The sequence below is a fragment of the Arachis ipaensis genome, chromosome B05 (genome assembly GCF_000816755.2).
Source record: "Arachis ipaensis cultivar K30076 chromosome B05, Araip1.1, whole genome shotgun sequence".
Classification (NCBI taxonomy): domain Eukaryota; kingdom Viridiplantae; phylum Streptophyta; class Magnoliopsida; order Fabales; family Fabaceae; genus Arachis; species Arachis ipaensis.
In genome coordinates, this window is record NC_029789.2 from 123,724,532 (window position 1) to 123,746,720 (window position 22,189).

Sequence of the window (22,189 nt, forward strand, 5' to 3'; positions counted from 1 at the left end):
CTCTTAGGCTTTTCAGATTTGGAACAGACACCATAAGGCTCATCCTAAGTAAGAATGGCCGTCCATGGGTTCTAACTTATACCACGAAGACACTAATAACTCGGACTTGGTCCCCTGTATTAGATATCCAAGAGATATCCATTCAATCTAAGGTAGAACAGAAGTGGTTGTCAGGCACGCGTTCATAAGTTGAGAATGATGATGACTGTCATGATCATCATATCCATCATATTGAAGTGCGAACGAATATCTTAGAAGCGGAATAAGTTGAATTGAATAGAAAAATAGTAGTACTTTGCATTAATCTTTGAGGAACAGCAGAGCTCCACACCTTAATCTATGGTGTGTAGAAACTCTACCGTTGAAAATACACAAGTGATAAATGTTCAGGCATGGCCGAATGGCCAGCCCCCAAACGTGATCTAAAGATGAAACTAAAGATGTAAATACAATAGTAAAAAGTCCTATTTATACTAAACTAGTTACTAGGGTTTACAGAGATAAGTAAATGATGCAGAAATCTACTTCTGGGGCCCACATGGTGTGTTCTTGGGCTGAGCATTGAGCTTTACACGTGTAGAGGCTTCTCTTGGAGTTGAACGCCAGTTTGTAACCTGTTTCTGGCGTTTAACTCCACTTTGCAACCTGTTTCTGGCGTTTGACTCCAGAATGCAGCATAGAACTGGAGTTGAACGCCAATTTAGGTCGTCTATCCTTATTCAAAGTATGAACTATTATATATTGCTGGAAAGCCCTGGATGTCTACTTTCCAAAGCAATTGAGAGAGCTCCATTTGGAGTTTTGTAGCTCCATAAAATCCACTTTGAGTGAAGGGAGGTCAGAATCCAACAACATCTGCAGTCCTTCTTCAACCTGAATCAGATTTTTGCTCAGGTCCCTCAATTTCAGCCAGAAATTACCTGAAATCACAGAAAAATACACAAACTCATAGTAAAGTCCAGAAATATGATTTTTATTTAAAAACTAATAAAAATATACTAAAAACTAACCAAATCATGCTAAAAACTATGTAAAAACAATGCCAAAAAGCGTATAAATTATCCGCTCATCAGTCTTCCTGCGGGAGTCCATGAAACTGACAATTTGTTGCACCAAAGTAGAGTTAATACTCAAATTGGCCCTTGAAATTCGACCCCCACTCAATTTAGCCCTCAAGATTTCAATTGACTCTAATTGTACCCTTAAATTTTGGCTCATGCCTCAATTTGGCCCTTCCGTCGTTATCCGTCACCGAAAAGCTGACCTAACAATTTTGGTTGACACCTGGCACCCTATCAGTTAGATGACGTGGAAAAATATTTGAAGGCATCAATTTAACCCCTAAAAATTTCAAATAAAATCTAGAAGTCCCAATTTCCCCAAATCGCAAGAGTGTCTCCAAGAGTTGAGAAGAATGTTGGGGAGCAGTAGCTAAGGCTCAGGTAGCTCTAGTAGAGCTCGTTCGCATGGTGGCTGGGTGAAGAACGCACACCGTGACAGAGGTGGGAAGGTTCCGCATTGGTGTAGTTGTGGGTTGCGTCCTATTCTTCAGTGGTCTGGGACGAATTCCAATCCAAAAAGACCATTCTATGGATGCTCTAACTATAATATGAGTTGGTTGAATTGTTGCAAGTTGATTGTGTGTCTTATTTCTCAAATTCTTGTTGGTTTTGTAGTTGTTTTTCCTCTCATTTTTTTTTTGGATTTTTTGGTGTTGTAGACTACCGATAAGAGATGGTGCGATTTTTTTAAATGGGCAGATGTTGAAGAAGAAAAAGCCATAGTTGGCAGAAATAAAAGTTTAGTTAGTGAAGACCATTGAAAAATATCTCTGAAATGGAAAATTAGTGCAGTTGAAGCTGAAATTAGAATATTAAAAATGTGGAATATTATGTTGTCTGTGTTTGTTATTATTTTTAGAATTGTGATTGTAGCTTATGGATTAGGTGGGATGAAATATATGCAACTGTGATATCTTTATGTGAATGAAGCATTGTTATGTATTTAATGACAAAATAGAAATGAAATTTTATGTTCTCTTGGTAATGATATATCCTGTAAAAATTCTTTAAAACTGAGATTATATAAAAGATGAGGTATAACTTATGACCAAATAAGTATCAAAAGAGCATAGTTTGATCAAATTGGTCAAACTGTTATGAGTCTGTATATAAAGACAAGATCAGGAGCTGGCTCTAATAACTATATATGTAGTATGCACTTCCATTAGTGAATAAATTTAAGTGTATATATAGTTCATTTGTGAAAACATTGAATACAAAATAATAACTTCGACTCTCAATGATTATCTTCTTTGTTCCCATGAAAACAAAAATAGATGAGATGTTATGACAAAAGAAAATCTAATAGAACCTTTTGTGGTTCTTGCACTTGATAGAGGACCTACGAATAAGTAATTCATTAAGTAATTCATAGTCATTAATCATTATCAATATCACAGCATTAGCAATAGCAGTATCTGTATCATACTTTAAATATCCTAGATAACATAGTTTCAAAATATCCTAAACCAAAACAGATTACTCTACATAACATAGTAACAAAATATCAAAAGAGCATAGTTTGATCAAATGCTCTCTACAAAATATGTTCTACACAACTTCTAGTCAACATTGCAAATCGTTTTCTATTTTGTTGTTGGTGGTTTGAAGTCCGGGATAGGGACGAATGTCATAAACTCTGCCAAGCGTGCAGCTGTGCCAGAACTTGCTCCTTGCATTGGATCCACCTTTGAAGTTGTTTTCCTTTTAGATTGCAGCTTGCAGGCCTTGTCACCTGTTGTGGAGGTGGATGTGGGTCTGATGGAGGGACCTAGTGAAATTATTAACAGACTTAGTGACCAATACAACCCAATAAAAACCAATCAATATATTATCAAATAGTATCAATTAATTGGATCTACCCAACATTTACTTGTGTTTTATAAACCAATACAAACCAGTTAACAGTTAATCAAATATTAGAAACCAATCACTACCTGTTCCTAATTTTTTGGCTGTGAGTAAGTGGGTTGGGGGAGTACAATCTCTGAAGCATTTGCATCATCAACAGCTTGTCCTAGTGCTAATGGAGCATTTTCATTAATCTCAGCAGATTGGGTGTCAGTAGTAGCAGCATTTGCTGGATCTGTAGTCTCTCCAGCCTTAGAACCTTTTTTTTTTGGCAACAACAGCCACTGCTGCATTAACAAGGGCACTAGCAAGGTCATCAGCTTTTCTATGAGCGCAACTCCTCTTTGTATGCCCTCTCGTACCACAGTAAGTACATGTGAATTCTTTATATTTAAAATGCTCAAAATGCACTAAAATCTTGAATATGACCATCTACGACACCTCCAAGCCATAGTACTAATGTCAATGTCTAAGGAAAATCAAGTTGTTCAGTTCATGATTATCACTTAATTTCAGATGTATAATAAAACACTCATGGTGGTCATTGATGTAGATGATGTTCAGCACAGAAAATACTTTATTTTTACAAGAAATTACCCAGTCAATAATTAAATTAAAATGGGAAATGAAGGAGTAAAATTGTTATTTTAAAATGGAACATGAAGAATCAAAGACTGCTTAAACGGACAAAGAATTGAACGATTCAGTTGATCACAGCCACATACATGCAAAAAAATTAAACCCTAACATACAAAAATTCTGTCATCATCAACAACCATAATCAACCACATTCTCCCAAAGTTTCACAGATGAAGTAGAGTGAAAAAAATGAAAAATAACCCACAACCAACATTTTGAGAAAAACAGAACATGGTAGTTGAGAGCAGCGATTTTGTTACTAACCTGTTTTTGAAGAGATGGTGACTCCTAGGTAATTAATCTTCACAATGGGGGGCGAAACAAGTAAGAAAAGGTTCAAACCTCCATTATTGTGACACCCATGGTGCTTCTCTGACGGGAACGTTTACGAGGGGAAGAGGAGGAAGAGAAAGGGTCAATTGGGTTTCACTTTTGAAGTGGTTAATGTTTGGATTTTTCATTTAACCCCTTTCTCATGCCAATGACGTTGTTTCTAAAGATTTCGGCGCCAACAGTAAAACGGCGTCGTTTTGAGATTGCCAGGTGTCATTTAAAATTGACAGGTCAGCTCTCCGGTGACGGAAAACGATATAAGGGCCAAATTGAGGTGCATATCAAATTTCAGGGTACAATTAGAGTCAATTAAAACCTTGAGGGCTAACTTGAGTCAGGGGTCAAATTTCAGGGTCAATTTGAGTATTACCTCACCAAAGTGATGAGCTGAGACTTCAACTCAAAGTTGTTAGCAGCCACAGGGGGTACAACAATACTATTGCCATAGAAGGTTGAACTAGGAGCAATGTATGAGCCAAGTGCCCTTCGAGGTTGCTTAGATACATTAGGAGCATGAGGAGTATTAAGAATAGAAACATTGTTGTTGTTCATCTCCATACTAATTAACTTCTTCAAATTTTTTCTCAAAATTATCCTTGAGATTTTTAACAGCTTTGTAAGGTCTATCGTAAATGCCTTCTTAAAGTCTTTTCAATATCAGGATCAAATTAAATTCAAGAAGAGGTTCTTTGTTCATGTTCCTACTCATAAACAAACAGAGAACAAGAAAAAGTGAGAATCTCTATGTCAGAGTGAAGAGAATTCCCAATGAGGTAATTTGAGTAAAAAAGATAAAACAAAACAAAATAAATAAATTAAGTTAAATTTTTGAAAATTAGAAATAAAAAGGAGTGAAATTTTTCAAAAATAATAAAGGAAAATAAGAAAAATAAAATGAATAACACTAAAGAGGAAACAAAAAAAATCCTACTTTCGAAAATTAAAAGAAAAATTTTAAACAAATTAAAGCAAAATTTTCGAAAAAATATAGAGAAGAAGATTAAACAAAAATTAAAGCAAAGAATGTCTAATCTAGACAATTAAACAACGGGTAGTTGTCAATCACAGTCAATCTCCGGCAACGGCACCAAAAACTTGATTGCGGATTTTGAAAACCACAAACTAACTGGCAAGTGCACCAGGTCATACCAACTAATACCTCAGGTGAGTGAGGGTCGATCCCACGAGGATTGATGATTCAATAAACAATAATTGAGTGATTTGCTTAGTCAGACAAGCACAAATAAGTGTTTTGGGTTCAAATGCATTAAACAGTATTAAGAGAAATTAAGAAAGCAAACAGTAAATGGCTTGTGAAGATTATATGGGAAAACAGTTAAGGCTTCAAAGATATTTATTTTTTCAGATTAACAATTCTTACCAACTACTTTAATCATGCAAGATTCGATTCATGGCAAGCTTTAATTGATTAAACCCTAATTCCTTAGTGATTTAATCTCCTCTAACTTAATCAACCGCCAATTCTTTGGTTACTTAATTTAGATTAAAGGGTTAAGTCCAATTCTAGCTTATTAGCCACACAAACCCTAAATACTCAAAGATAAGGTGTTTATATATCACGTATCACGTTAAGTCCAAGTAATTAGAGAATTATGAGGAATTACTTTCAAGTTGTTATTCAAGTGAGTTAACTTTTTCAAGATTCAACAAGAATTCAAGTAGAAAAAAAGTTATCTTCTAATATACTCTAATTCTTAAGATGAAGAAAGAAAGTAATACTTGAATTTAAATCAATACATTAATCAAAGTAGAATGACAATAGTGTTAATCTATTAAAATAAATAGAGCTCCTAACCTTAACTAAGGAGGTTTAGTTGCTCATGGCTCAGAGAAAAACTAGGGTTCCAAAAGTGTGTAAAGTGCGGAATGAGGAAGAGAGAAGAGAAAAAGTCCGAAGGGCTGGATCTTTTCTCCTTTTTATATCTAACCTAATTGATTTGAAAATAAAATAAAATTAATAAAATCTAAACCCTAAAAAATCATGTTTTGTTTTAATAATAATGAAAAGAAAAGAAAATAAATAAATAAAACTAAAGCTACGAGTCATTCTTCCAATTCCAAATACGCGCTACTGGCGCTAAACAACAGGCTCGGCATTTAGCGCCGCTGAGGCAAAAAAGATTTGTGGCATTGTTGTCTTCTTGGCGCTAAACGGCAGGCTTGGCGTTTAACACCACTAGCGTGTGGTCTTGGCACTGGTTACGAGGCATCTGGCGCTAAATGTCGGGTCGTGGCGTTTATCGCCAACTCAATAGAAGGCTTGCACGAGATACGAGGTGCCTGGCGGTAAACGCCAGGTAGCGGCGTTTAGCGCTAGCTCAACAGAATCCAATTTTTTTCTTTTTCTTCTGCACAAACTCTGTCAAAGTCGTTCAAAATTTTTTTGAAATCAATAAAACGACAATGCACATCAAAGTAGCATCCAAACAGGCCTCAATCACTGAAATCTCATAAAATATAGAAAAGATGCTCACCCATCATATGATGAATCATCATAAGCAACAAGGAAGCAGAAGAAGAAAAATGCCATGATGGATAGTGAGGGGAAAAACCTCCTTCTTATCCGCAGCAGCCGAATGATCCACCAGTTGAAGGTGGTAATCCGTAAAGTCTCCATACACCCCTAGTCATGAGCGCACAGAGGATTGTGCGAAATTAAGTGTGGGAGAGATTTAGAGCAGAAATTTTAGTTGTAAGGGCATTTTTTCGAAACACTTTCACGTTTCATTTTTTATGACTATGTTTTTTAGAATTTAGTAGTTGCATTTTTGTTTTTTCTGTATATATTTTATATTATATAAATTTTTGTTGTGATTGGATAATGTGGATAATAGGACCTAGTTCATTTTCCTAGATGTACATGATGATTTGGAACGATAGAAAATAGGAAAAGAACTTAGGATTTTAATTTTCGACTACTAGAAATAGGGATTTTTCAGACAAAAAATTCCGCCTGAATGACTTTTTAATTTCGGACAAATTTGAGATAAATGTTGAACAACTTTTAGTGGAGGTTTTGGAAGAATATATTCTGTCCTAAATTTGTCTAAATTTTGTCCCAAATTTCGGTGCCAAATTTTTTTTGGATAGCGCCAAAATTTTCATATAGATTAACAACACAGTTTGGACAAAAACTATAATTCGTTCGTATTCCATCTGAATATGCACAATAACTTCAGACAGATTTGAGACGCATTTTAAAAAAATGTTAATTCTATCCTAAATTTATCTATAATTAATCTTAAAAACTTTTACTATAGCTAATCCTTCGAAGTATTCAAAATTTATATAGGTTCCAATGAATAACATGTTATATTAGATAAAGAATAATCCTTAGATAAACCTTTAGGCACTAGCTGAAGACCAATGATCACTAAACCTTATGGCAGTACTGATGCAAGCATGGTTTGAGTAAATTGATGTCATTTTCATTTGTCCACTATAGACATTTTAACATATAGCAATATTTGAGATGCCAAATTCCCAAGGTCCCATGAAAGAAGGATTTTTATGTTGATATAGAATTTCTCAATAAATTGGATCACTTCGTTGCAAGTATAGTCTAGACCAACAACCAATCCTCGATCAAAGTTTAGTTTTGGTTGTCACAAGTCCAACCAAATAAAAATAACCGAGAGTATTAGTCCCGGGTCGTTCTCCCTAGGAATCACAATCGAGTGCTCAATTATTGGTTATGAGTTTCAAGGGGGTTGGGTTGATAAAAAAGCAAGAAATTAAATGACAAGGAATTTAAATGACAAGAAAGTAAATAAAGCAACTAAAGATAACAAATATTAAAGAGAGACATTCATGGTAAAGATTGAGAATCTAGGCTTTCTATCCTAGTCATTAATCATAATACAATAATTAACAAGAGCTAATCTTATTAAGTCATCTTCAACATCGGAAGAAGGTACAATGTTATCTTCAACATAGGAAGAAAGTCAAATAAGACTAGTTAATCTCAATCCAAAAGTCCTAATCAACTCACTAATTGAATTAGTAAAAGATTAGAGTCAATGGAAATAATATTAACTAATAACTCTAGATCACCAACATAAGTTGGGTATTAATGACTCAAGATTGCCTAATTTCTCTTTCCAAGCCAAGAATGCTCAAAAGCTACTCTAAAATCTAACTAAACATTTTATCAAACACTTGGAAGGCATAAAAGAAAATCATAGTAAAATTGCAAGAAATATAAATTCTACAACTACCCAATGCAAGGAATCAACAATAACAACTAAAGAAAGCACATTAAACATGAAATACCTCAAATTGTATTAAAGGAGATTGAAATTGACAAGAGTGTTCATAAACATAAAAATGACATAAAAGAGAAATTAGTAAAAGGAACTAAGAGAACAAGGGTGTAGAAACAAGAAATTACAAAGAAAACTAGATGAAAACAATAATTAAAACCTAGATCTAAGAGAGATTAACCTAACTCTACCCTAATTCTAGAGAGAAGAGGGAGCTTCTCTCTCTAGAAAACTACCTAAAGCATGGTACTAACCTAATCTAATTGCTCCCGCTTTGTCGAATCTTGAATTTTGCATTAAATAGCCTCATAAATGAGTTGGATTTGGGCCTGGAAAGCTCAGAAATTGCCCCCACCGTCTTCACTTTAATGAGGTCACGTGACCAACGTCACGCGTGCGCGTGGTCGACGCGTGCATGTCGCTTGTCAAATTCCCTTATCATGCGTACACGTGGATGACGCGTGCGCGTCGCTGGCAGATTTCCTCCTCATGCATACGCGTAGATGACGCGTGTGCGTGGCCTTGACAAAGTTCTCTCTCACGCGTACGCGTGCGCGTGGCCATGAATCCTCCAAATGCTCATTTCTTCATGAATTCTCCATTTTGCATGCTTTTCTCTTCACTTCTTCCATCCAATCCTTGCCTTATGAACCTGAAATCACTCAACAAACATATCAAGGTATCGAATTTAATTAAAGTGAATTAGATTAGCTATTTTAAGGTCTAAAAAATATGTTTTCACTCTTAAGCACAAATTTAAGGAAAATTACAAAAGCATGCTATTTCATTGAATAAATATGAGATAAGTTGATAAAACCTACCAAATTCAACACAAGATAAACCACAAAATTGGGGTTTATCATCCCATCCACGGTAATTTGGATCTGTAGCTTCTATCTATCTCTTTCCAGTAGTCCACCACTTGCCAATAACCGCTGGATGTCCCTCATAATTTTTTGTCAATGGAGTTTTGAGTTATCACAGATAAAGTACTGGCTTTGTGATTGAAAAAGGAAAACTTTAATAACTCCGTTTATTTACTCCTCTAAGAAACTACTTTAAGATGGACTTTCTACTTTGCTTCTAGTAAATTTTATGTTGGTCCTTGTTTTCAAGTTTGGATGCATTGTCTTGTAGGGAAGATGATAAATGTTGGCTTTTGCCGGTCATCATTTTTTTGTTCAAGTCAATACAAGCTTGCTTTGTCAATTGGCATATAGCAATTACAGAAATCCAAGATTTTTCTCTTTTTTGTCTGGATCCAGATTTTTTTTTGGGCTCATGAACCTGGTTTATGATAGCAAATAGAAAGAAGGAAGTATTAGAATGTGAATATGGATGTTAAGCTTTTTGACAAACCTATTGGATCAGAAGGAGGCTTTGTTTCATCGTGGTTTTGAGTCGTGCTGTGTAAATACATTTCGAGATATCTACAACAGAATCAATCAAGTACAGTTCTGTAGCTTTGCTTCATTGTAAAAAGCCAAAGAGTACAATTTCAATGGATAATACAACAAAGGATGATAACATGAGTGATTAATGTGTAGAGCATATGTTTTTTCTGATTTAGATTAAGAAAGTTTTAGTTGAATTGGTTAGTACATTTTAATTTATTCATGATTTGTGACCTTTTTAAAGGCTTTCTTTATTTTAGTTTAATTATTTTTTTTATTTTAGTTTGATTACATTTATGGACAAAAGTATTTTAATAATAAATAATTTTTTAAGTCTTTTATTGTAATTAATTTTTTCGTGACTTTATTATGTGTTTATAATTTCAATTATGTAATATGAAAAATTTGTTTATTATAATGATCTTAATATATTAAATTTGTCTGAAATTTAATTGAAAAAATATTTAATTTGTAAAAAATTTGTTCAAAAAAAATCTATTATATTTGCCTAAATTCGTTAGAAATTTGTTTGCAATGAAGTATATTTTTTGTTTAAAATTTGTCTAAAATAAAATATTTTTACGTTTGAAATTTGTTCGAAATACATTGTCATTATGTTGGCTAATCTGTCTAAAATGTATCATAATAGTCAGAAACCTAGCAGATAAATTCCTATTCAAAATCTGTCACAGAATTGTCTGAAAAAAATTCAGACAAAATGTAAATTAGTAACAAGTATTTTTGGGACAAAAAAATTCGTCTCAATTTTGTTTGAAACAAAAATTTTGTTTCTAATTTGTTTGAAATTGATCTCAATTTCGTCTCAAAATTTGTCCGAAAAATACTGATTTCTAGTATTTCATCCAACCACATCATACATATATATATATAATAAACTTAGTTAAAATAATAAAATTTTCAAGACAATTTTTTTATAGAGCATCCCAATTATTTGAGTTGGAACTTTTTATTGAACTTGTTTGAAAAATAATTGTTGAACATAGATTAGAGTTAGAACACACAACCAAGTGAGATTTGAGCTTCAATGTGTGGTTGTATTATTTCAACCACTACTTTATTCTTGTGTGTTATTCTCTTTCTTTAATTGCAATCTTTGACTTGTTTGATTCTTTATGTCCAATATTTGGTGTATCAATGCATTTATATGGTTAAGGTCATTTTTTTATTTGATCTCACTTACCCAAATTGTCTTACCCTTTGTATTTACTATTGTTACTCAATTTTGAGCCTTTTGAATCCATTTGTTCTTAACTTTAGCATAACACTACCCCTAAGCGAAAAACAAGAAATATCCTTGATTTGGATCTTTGATTAGCTAAGGCTAGTGGGTGTTACATCATTCAAGTATGGGAGAAAAGGAAAAACATTGGTGGATAAGAAAAATATGTTTTGGATGTTTATTGACAATCCTTGGAAATTGGGTACATATGCATGCATTAAATACTTGAACCATATGCATTTAGTTTTTTGAAAAAAAAGAGAAAAATAAAAAAAGCAACAAATGTTATCCCAAAAAGAAAAGTTTGAGAAATGAATGCATATGTGATATTAATTGAGAAAATGCATGAGTGTGTGAAAAGTGAATAATGGGTAGTTAGGATTTTCATTAGAATTGAATAGGTTTTTGTAAGTTAGGTGGAATTTTAAGCTAATCAAAGGTTTAAATCTCAAGTCCGTTTGACCAAATACAATCTTACATTTACCTTAACCCCATTATAACCCTTAAAAAAGTCTTCATGATATTTGTATGCATGCATTAAATATTTGTTGATTGTTAGAAGAAAAATAAGTCTTAGAAAGGAAAAGTAGAAGAGAATTGAGTGAATCAACCCTAGACACTTGAGCGATTAGAGAGTAATACACATCCGGTGAGGGGTTCTATTGCTCAATTCTATGTTTCCACCTATTATGACCTCTTATCCTACAAGTTATTATATTCTTTTTAGAACTCAAATTGATTTATGGGATTATATTGATTGCCATATTGTTTTATCCCTTTATGTATATATGTTCTCTTGAAAATTGATTTGTTTTTACCAAGTAGATAGATAGATAGAAATAGATAGAATAGATATAGATAGTTTACTTTTAATAAGTGTGTCATCCCTTGATCTTGTCTTTCTTGATGCTTAGTGTTACGGACCGCCGAGTCCAGCCCAACTAGCCGCCGGGTCGGGGCACCACCCCCAACCCAGGCCCAAACCTCCAGCAGAAAGGAGTTCAACGGGTTGGCCCCTAATACCCGACCCAAGGCATGCCCGACCTACCATCCGTATGAACCATGCCATCGTCCGGGCCGGTATCCTCGGGGCAGCGTCCAGAGTCCCGACCTGAAGTCCGGGACGACCTGCCCCTCCCACGTGGATTACGACAGCTCATAAGCTCCTTAACCAATGGGCCAGGTCATTGCTAGGCCCGCCCAGCATAGTATATAAGAGGAGACGACAACTCTCCCCCCAAGGTACGTCATACTTTTACCTAATTTGGCCATCTCTTCGTACGGACTCTGACTTATCGTCGGAGTGTCCTTGCAGGTGGCCACCCCCCGTACACCACTCCGCTTCCGGCGTCATCATCGCGTATCAGTCCTCGCTCCACGTCAGCTCAGGGTCTCTTCCTCTTCTCTACTCCTAACCACCCGACCTGTCGAGTACCCGAGATCATCAGGTAACAAACATTGGCACCGTCTGTGGGGACCCCGGAGCATACATGTAGCGACCCCTCTCTTCAGAGGAGCTCCACGAAGGAGGCGGGGCCCGCCTGAGTAGGACAAGTTCGACAGCCCACGCTGGCAAACAGCAGAGGTCCTCTGTTCAGCCAAACCAACAAATGTACACCAAGACCCCCGAAAGACGTCCATTCGGGGGACTAGGGCCGACAGCGCCAAGTTCATGCAAGAACTCAGGCATAGAGTACAAAACCTTGAGCGGGAGCTGGCGACGAGGGGCCGACCCCACGAAGATGTCAGCCACTCAGGCGGCAGCATCAGCCAATCCCACGCCCGCACTCGCTCCCTCTCACGAGCACACGACAGCCAAGAAAGAAGCCTAACAAGGCGCGACGAGGCGCACACACAAGCAACTTCTCGACCTACCCGAAACGGGTCAGAAAGCCACTGGGAATCCCAGAGGGGGAAAGACAGGAAACAACAGGACCCCATTATCATGGGGGCCACTCCTTTTCACCCATCGATCCTCAAGGTCCGGCTCCCGAGAAACTTCGACAAGCCGACGGACATGAGGTACGATGGGACCAAGGACCCCCAGGAGCATATCACAGCCTTTAAAGCAAGGATGAACTTGGAAGGGGTAGGCGACGCGGTTAGATGCCGGGCATTCCCCGTAACGCTGGCCGGCCTAGCAATCCGATGGTTCAACGCCCTCCCAAAAGATCCATCACAGCTTTCGCAGACATATCCCAGAGCTTCCTGGCTTGGTTCACGACACGCATAGCCAAGGTGAAACACCCAATCAACTTATTGGGGGTTACCCGAAAACTCGGGGAGCCGACCAGGAAGTTCCTAGATAGATTCAACGATGAGTGCTTAGAGATCGACGGCCTCACGGACTCAGTCGCTAGTCTATGCCTAACAAACGGCCTGTTAAATGAGGACTTTAGGAAGCACATCACAACTAAGCCTGTATGGACCATGCAGGAAATTCAAAGCGTGGGTAAGGAATACATCAACGATGAAAAAGTCAGTCAGGTTGTAGCAGCCAATAAGCGGCAGCTCCTTAACTCTTCAGCTCAGCAGGTCCCTCAGGTCGATAGATGCAAGGAGGCCCCCAAGGATGGAACCCCAACCAAGCAGCACAGACAACCTCCGCGGGTCAGAAGGTTCACAAACTATACGCCACTCACGGCGCCCATAGTGGAAGTTTACCAGCAAATTACAGACAAGGGAATCCTGTCCAGATGCAGACCATTGAAAGAGAGAACGGGAGGCAATAAGAACCTTTACTGTGATTATCACAAGGGTTTCGGGCACAAGACCCAAGACTGTTTCGACCTCAAAGATGCCTTGGAACAGGCTATCCAGGAAGGAAAGTTAAGTGAGTTCTCTCGACTTATTCGGGAGCCAAGGAGACGAGAACGGGAGCGCTCAGAAGAAGATCGGAGCCGTACCGTCAAGGCAAGACAAGAACCCGCAGGGGCCACTGACAACCCTCCAACTTTTGTGGTGAACGTCGTGGTCGGACGAGATACCCCCCCCCCAAATCTAAGTTAGCAGCAAGAAAGGATACCCGGATCCTCTCTATTTCGACGGGAGGTCCCACCACCACAAACGGAGGACCTCCCACGATACCCTTCGGCCCAGAAGACTAGTGGTTTCACGACCTCCCTGAGAACCCTCCCATGGTGATCACGGCAATGGTTGGAACCGGGTTGGTCAGGCAAATTCTCGTCGATACTGGAGCAGACTCCAATATCCTGTTCAGAAACGTGTTTGACGCCGTGGGACTCAGGGAGTCCGACCTCAAGACTCACCAACACGGGGTCATGGGGCTAGGCGACAACTACATAAAGCCCGACGGGATGATCTCACTCCCAATCTGCCTTGGAGCTAGTGACGCTAGGAGGTCGGTAATAGCGGACTTCGTAGTCCTCAGAGACTCTACGGCCTATAACATCATTTTAGGAAGAAAAACCATCAACGAATTTTTAGCTGTAATTTGCACCAAACTCCTAACAATGAAGTTCGTGACAGACAAAGGAACGATCGGTTCCATTAGGGGAGACTTGGAAGCAGCTGTCACATGCGACAACGCCAGTCTCTCCCTAAGGAAGGAATCCAAGAAGGTGGCCGGCGTGTTCTTGGCCGATCTAGATGTAAGAATAGAAGACAAGCCAAGGCTAGAGCCGGAAGGAGACATGGAGAAGTTTCAAATAGGGAGGTCGGCAGAACTGTTTACCTTCGTAAACAAAAATTTACCCAACGAACTCAAAGGCCCCCTTATGGAGGTTATAAGGGCAAATGGCGACCTCTTCGCATGGACGCCGTCAAACATGCCGGGCTTAGATCCCGAAGTCATGTCTCACCGGCTAGCCGTCAGACCAGACGCAAAGCCAGTAGCACAGCGGCGAAGAAAGATGTTCCAAGAAAGGGCTAACGAGGTCGCAAAGCAAACGGCTGGACTTCTTGAAGCCGGGTTCATCAAAGAACTCGAATACTCGACATGGCTGTCCAATGTCGTACTGGTTAAGAAAGCTAGTGGCAAATGGAGAATATGTGTCGACTATTCCAACCTGAACAAAGCATGTCCTAAAGACTCTTTTCCCCTCCCAAACATCAACACCTTGGTAGATTCGGCGGCATGGTATCGTTTCCTCAGCTTCATGGATGCATACTCCGGCTATAATCAGATTCTGATGCACCGACCCGATCAGGGAAAGACAGCATTCATAACACCAGGAGGCACTTATTGTTTCAAAGTAATGCCATTTGGATTAAAAAATACGGAGGCCACCTACCAAAGACTGATGAGCAAGGTTTTCCATGACCTCATCGACAAGACAGTAGAGGTCTATGTCGACGATATCCTAGTGAAAATGGAAGAACCAAGCAACCTTATGGACGACCTTCAAACTGTCTTCGAAACACTAAGGAAATTAAACATGAGGCTCAACCCGTTCAAGTGTGCGTTTGCCACGAAGGCCGGGAAATTCCTAGGCTTTATGATAACACAAAGGGGGGTAGAGGCTAACCCGGATAAGTGCGAAGCCATCCTCAAAATGACAAGTCCAGGGTGCGTCAAAGACGTGCAGCGACTAGCCGGGAAGCTCACAGCTCTATCCCGGTTCCTCGGAGCATCAGCTGAGAAGGCTCTCCCATTTTTTAATCTAATGAAGAAAGGAATCGCCTTTGAATGGACCCCGACATGCGAAGAAGCGTTCAGCCATTTCAAAAAGGTACACTCAGAACCACCTATACTTAGCAAACCCAAAAAAGGAGAACCCCTCTACCTGTACCTGGCAGTAACCACACAATCCATGGCGGCAGTCCTGGTCCGAGAAGAAGAAAAGACTCAGCGACCAGTATACTTCATCAGCAAAGTGCTCCAAGGAGCATAGATAAAATACACTAAGCTGGAAAAACTAGCCTATGCCTTGCTAACCTCGTCGAGAAGGCTTAAAAAATACTTCCAAGGGCATAGGATCATCCTAAGAACCGACCAAGCGATTCGGCAAGTCCTCCAGAAACCCGACCTCGCGGGAAGAATGATGGCATGGGCAGTAGAACTATCCCAATATGACTTACAGTATGAGCCCATGCAGGCAATCAAGGCCCAGGCAATGGTGAATTTCCTAGTAGAAGTCACAGGAGAAGCACCTGACATACTGGACACACGGTGGAAACTCCACGTAGACGGAGCTTCTAACCAAGCGTTCGGAGGGGCCGGGATCATCTTGGAAAATTCGGCGGGAATAGCTTACGAGCAGTCGATCAGGTTTGACTTCCCAGTCTCCAACAACCAGGCGGAGTACGAAGCATTGATAGGAGGGATATTCTAGCCAAAGAGGTTGGAGCATCAAAGATTGAGGTAAGTAGTGACTCCCAGATTGTCACATCCCAGAATAACGGCAGCTACCAGGCCAGGGACACATTACTGCAGAAATACCTAGAGAAGGTAAAAGAGCTATGCAAAAATTTTGACGAAGTCATAATCCAGCACGTTCCTAGAGAAAGGAACACCCGAGCAGACCTCCTCTCCAAGTTAGCGAGCACCAAGCCTGGAGCAGGAAATAGGTCACTAATCCAAGGGCTGGCAACTGAGCCAGCAATCATTCTATGCGCAAACCAAACGCCAAGCTCCCCCTCCTGGATGGACCCCATCCTCTGATATATGGAGAAAGGGAAACACCACAAAACGAGAAGGAAGCACAAGCCATCAGGAGAGAAGTTCCCAAATATGTGATTATACAAGGGCAGTTGTATAAGTAAGGGCTCCACCAACCTTTGCTCAAATGCCTGCGCCCCGACCAAACGGACTACGTCTTGAGTGAGGTCCATGAGGGGTGTTGTGTTCACCATATTGAAGGGAGGTCGTTGGCAAGGAAGATCATCCGAGTGGGATATTACTGGCTACCCTGATGTCGGACGCTCAGGAGTTCGTCAGGAAGTGTAGGAAATGCCAAGAAAATGCCAACTTCCACAAAGCCCCACCCGAGGAACTCAGCTCGATGATGGCACCTCGACCTTTCGCTCAATAGGGGGTCGACCTCTTGGGGCCATTCCCACCCGGGCCAGGACAAGTAAAATATTTGATAGTAGCCGTAGACTACTACACCAAGTGGATGGAAGCAGAATCACTAGCCAGCATATCCGCAGCAAACTGTCAAAAATTTTTGTGGAGACAAGTCATCACTAGGTTTGGGATCCCGGAGTCCGTCATATCGGATAACAAGACACAATTCATGGACAAAAAATTCAGAGAGTTCCTCTCGGGACTAGGAATCAAGCAAAGGTTCTCCTCCGTCGAGCACCCTCAAAGCAACGGACAAGTCGAAGCAGCCAACAAAGTCATCTTGAATGGGCTAAAAAAACGACTTGAAGGGAAGAAGGGCTCATGGGCAGACAAGCTAGCCTCAGTCTTATGGTCCTACAGAATCTCCCCTCAATCATCTACCGGCGAAACCCCATTCCGACTCACATAGGGGTCGACGCAGTCATTCCAGTCGAAATAGGGGAGTCGAGCCCAAGGATACTCCTTGGAGGAGGAAGCGAGGCAGTCGAAAAAGACCTAGTTGACGAAACAAGGCAGATGGCACACTTAACAGAGACAACAATCAAGCAAAGGATATCTCTAAGATACAACGGTAAAGTGCTAAAGAGAAGCCTTGGGGAAAGCAACCTGGTCTTACGACGTAACGACATAGGACCACCAACCCCAGGAGAAGGCAAGTTGGCTGCAAATTGAGAAGGACCTTAAAGGGTAAAAGAAGTCCTCGGCAAAGGCGCGTACAAGCTAGAGAAACTGGATGGAAGCGAGGTGCCGAGAACATGGAACATGGCAAACCTAAGAAGGTTCTACTTGTAGAGGGAAGTTCCCGGACGGCCCGGCAACGCGGCCACATCCGCTTTAGTTCCTTTAATTTTACTCCTTTATTTATATATATCGCGTTACTCCTTTGTTTTAAAGTTTCCTATATGCACATATATAATGAAATTTGTTCTTTGCAAGATTTACGATAAAGCGACATTATGGCACTAATAACGAACGGTCGACCTAGCGGGAACCCAGACCTGATCACCCCGGGAACCGTAGGGACCAAAAGCAAAACGACTCAGCGACAAGCAACAAAAGTGGTAAATACCATAAAAACGGTAAACCAAGAGGCTGCAACGGCCCGAATAAACATAAATAGTAAAAGCAAAGCCGCGACAGCCCGAGCAAACAAGCAATAACCAAGAAAACGGCCTAATTAAGATAAAAGAGCCAAAATGTTCATTACAACCAAAGGGTTCCTTAAAACAAGCCCCAGAATAAAAGCAAGTTACAAAAAGATAAAGAAAGGAATACAAAAACTAAGAGAGCATCTCAACACTTGAGGATATCAACAATCTTCCCGCCCTCCACTGTCTTCATAGCCCCAACTTGAGAAAGATCAAGGTCGGGATCCAACACGGCCACCTGGAGCTTAATTCCCTCCTCGGTCAGCTTGACGGCCTCCAGGGCCCCATTTGCAAGCTCCTTATTCTTCTTCTTCAAGGCGCCATCTCCTGACGAGCAGCCTCTACCGAGCTCTCCGCCAGCTTCAGTTTTTCCTCCAACTCCTCGACCTCCTTCTTGGTAGCAGCAGTCTCACCACAGGAAGTGTTCAAATCCTTCATCAAGGCCATATCCCGATCTACCAGCCTATTAATCTCCTTGGCATCTTCCTTAGTCTTCTTCTCTTGCTTAGACAATTTAGTCTTCAACGACTCCTCCCGAGATCGTGAGTCCGTCAGATCTTTTTGGGAGTCCCGAAGCTTCACTTCCATAGTATGGTAATTTCCCAAGACAGGCTCCACCTTCTGAGCAATAGCCGCAGCTCGTAGAAGGTTGCGGTAAATCCACCTCGCCTGCCCGGAAAGGTCGGCATCATGGAAGAACTCTTCGGTGCCTGGGAGCAGCTACGATTCAATGAAGCCCGCGGCATCGAAATTCTTCTCCATAATCAAGAGCGCCTTCCCGGAATCACGTTTCCTCTTCTTAAGATTACTGACGACCTTTAAGTCATCGTCACCAAAACCTAAATCCTCCTCATCAAAAGGAGTTTCCGTTTCCACACCCCGGGTCCCCGAAGTATTCTAAGGAGGAACTACTTTCTCTGGCTGAACTTGGTCGGCCTCGTCAACCCGACCACTGGCCCTACCGATGAGTCATCATCACCCTCATCATTCCCCTTGATATTCATCAAGTCAGCTAAGGTTTTCTTCCCACCAGCCATGGAAACTGCAAGTAAAGGAAGAAAAAGCAAGATGTGAATGATAGAAGAACAAAACGCTAAAAATACAAAAATAAAGAACTCACCAACATACGACCGACCGGCCTCCCGATCCCCCATAACCATGCGAGGATTAAGATTTTTCTCGCCGAAAATCGCCAACAAAATATCAGCAATATTATGATCTTCCGGACTCAGCCAATCATAAGATACTTTTATCAAATATTCGGATCCCGCCCCGAAGCTCCAGTAGGTCGGGATCCGCCTTGCCCCCTCGGCAGTAAGCCAGAAAGGTTGATGACCTTCAACTGGCCTAACCTTAAAGAAGGTAGACTTGAAACCGTGGTAGGAGTCCTCAAAAAGGCCAAAAATCCTACGGCCTTGTTGGGCCCTAAAGGATATATATCCCTTCTTCACCTTCCCCTGGCTAGAAGGGTTCGTAAGCAGGAAGAGGTAGAGAAAAACGTTCATCGAAGTCGGGAGCTCCAGATATTCGCAAACCATCTCGAAGCATCGGATGGCAGCCCAACTGTTCGGATGAAGCTGTGACGGAGCAACATCACAGCGGTTCAACAGACCCATGACGAAGGGGGAGAAGGGAAAACGAACCCCAAGGTTGTGAACATGGGTTCGTAAATCCACAACCAGTCAACAACTCGAGGGGAGGCCAAGTTCTTCTGACAGACATGCTCCCGACCAGCAGGAACAAAAACTTGATACAACGCTTCCTCGGGACCACCTCCACATAAGAGCCCGGATTGGCGCAGATTCTGGAGACCCTCCTTTGTGACCTTAGAAGGGGTATCCTTCACGTCGGAGGAAACCCAGGCGTAATGGTCAACAAAGTTAGCTAGCGGGCGTTGAGCCTGACCTGGGAGAATAAGACGCTTGGCCATACCTACAGCGGGGGCACCACTTAGTCAAGACAGGAGGTCGGGAACCCTCAAAACAGTAAAATCAAAGAACTACAAATCACCCTCTAGATACCCCTACACTAACCCAGAATGCAAGCAAAACCCAGGAAAACCCAGTGGCACCCCCTCTAGAAGGAAAAACAACAAGAACAAAACAGAAACCCAGGCATGCACAAAGAGGAATGCACGAAAACTAAAAGGAAGAAGTAATTAAAAGGAGAAACCATAAAAACGTACCAGGAAAGCAGAATCTGCAATGGTGAACAGGAACGAAGAATCCAAAGAGGAGAAAGGGCACTAGAAGCGAAAAGAGAAATCAATGCAGCGGGAGCAAGAAGCAGAAGCAACATCAGCACGAGAGATCAAGAGGAAAAAGGAGAAGAAAAGTAGAGTGGTGAGGGGTTATGAAACAAAAATAAGGAAAAAGCGTAACTGCCAAGGAAGAGAGCCAAAAGGCAGGGGCATATTTGCCATTTCACTCAAATTTCGAATCAGTGAAATGATGGGCATTTAATGCCCAGCACAGGAGCCAAGAAAGCAGCGCCAGGGTCGAGGTGACCACGCGTGAGTGACACGAAATGCCATCGACGAGTTCCCAAAAAAGAAGAATACGTCCCGCCTCGACGAGTAGGACAAACGCGCCCAGTCACGAGCTCCAAAACCTCAAGGCTGGCGCGTTGGGGGCACTGTTACGGACTGCCAAGTCCAGCCCAACTAGCCGCCGGGTCGGGGCACCACCCCCAACTCAGGCCCAAACATCCAGCAGAAAGGAGTTCAACGGGTCAGCCCCTAATACTCGACCCAAGGCATGCCCGACCTACCATCCGTACGAGCCATGCCATCGTCCAGGCCGGTATCCTCGGGGCAGTGTCTGGAGTCCTGACCCGAAGTCCAGGATGACCTGCCCCTCCCACGTGGATTACGACAGCTCATAAACTCCTTAACCAATGGGCCAGGTCATCGCTAGGCCTGCCCAGCATAGTATATAAGGGGAGAGGATAGCTCTTCCCCCAAGGTACGTCATACTTTTACCTAATTTGGCCATCTCTTCGTACGGACTCTGACTTGATCGTCGGAGTTCCTTACAGGTGGCCACCCCCCGTACACCACTCCGCCTCCGGCGTCATCATTGCGTATCAGTCCTCGCTCCATGTCAGCTCCGGGTCTCTTCCTCTCCTCTACTCCTAACCACCCGATCCGTCGGGTACCCGAGATCATCAGGTAACGAACACTTAGCATGAGCACATGTTATTGTTTAAGTATGAGAGAATTGATAAATCTATATTTTACGATTATTTTTTGCTTGAAAAAGGTAAATTTGATCAACTTACCTTGCATTTATTCCTTGCAATTACATGCTTTTGTGAATTTTTTCATAATTATGCTTAATTATTAAAAACATGCTTTCTATGCTTTAAATTGCCAAATTTAATTCACTTTTATCCTATTCGATGCCTTTATATGTTTGTTTGATTGATTCAAGGGTTAGAAGGCAAGGATGGCTTAGAAGGACGAAGGAAAAAATGCAAAGGTGGAGAATTCATGAATAAATGAAGATTGAACATTTTCTAGGTTGTGCATACGTATGGCTTGTGCGTCCGCATCTCCTCCAATTCGTGCGTACACATGGTATGTGCGTACGCACGACTCGCAACACATGACTCACTTAAGTTAACACATGACTCGCGATTTCAAGCCCATTTTGGGCCCAATCCAACTCTTTTTTGATGCATTTGAAGCAAGAATTCAAGGGGGATCAACCAAGTAGTGTAGTAGTAGTGTAGTATCATATTTTAGGTTAATTCTAGAGAGAGAAGCTCCAACTTTTCTCTATAATTTTAGGATTTTTAGTAGTTTTTAGTTTAATTTCTCCTTAGATTTAGGTTTTAGTCTTGTTTTAGTTTCGTTTTCTTTATATTTTCTTATTCTATTGTCTTAATTCCCTTAGTTTTACTTGTTAGCTTCTCAATTTTTGTTAATTTTAGTTTATGAACTCTCTTGTTAAATTTCCAATTTTCTTTAATGTAATTGATGTATTTCATGTTTATTATTGCTTATTTAAATTTTTGTTATTGCTTTCTTAGTTTGGTAGTTATAGATTTTATTATTCTTGCAATTTATGATATTTTCCTTTTATACATTCCAAGCGTTTGACAAAATACTTTCTTAGTTTTAGAGTAGATTTTTGCATTCTTGGCTTGGGATTGATGACTTAGGTGATATTGAATCATTGATGTTTGATATTGATTGGTGATTTAGGATTG

At 40.6% G+C, this 22,189-nt stretch overlaps 1 protein-coding gene across 1 annotated transcript; it reads left to right on the top strand.

Moving 5' to 3' along the window:
• On the top strand, positions 12,908-13,810 carry LOC107641022. The gene has a single exon (XM_016344530.1). The coding sequence runs from the start codon at positions 12,908-12,910 to the stop codon at positions 13,808-13,810; it is 903 nt and encodes a 300-aa protein (XP_016200016.1).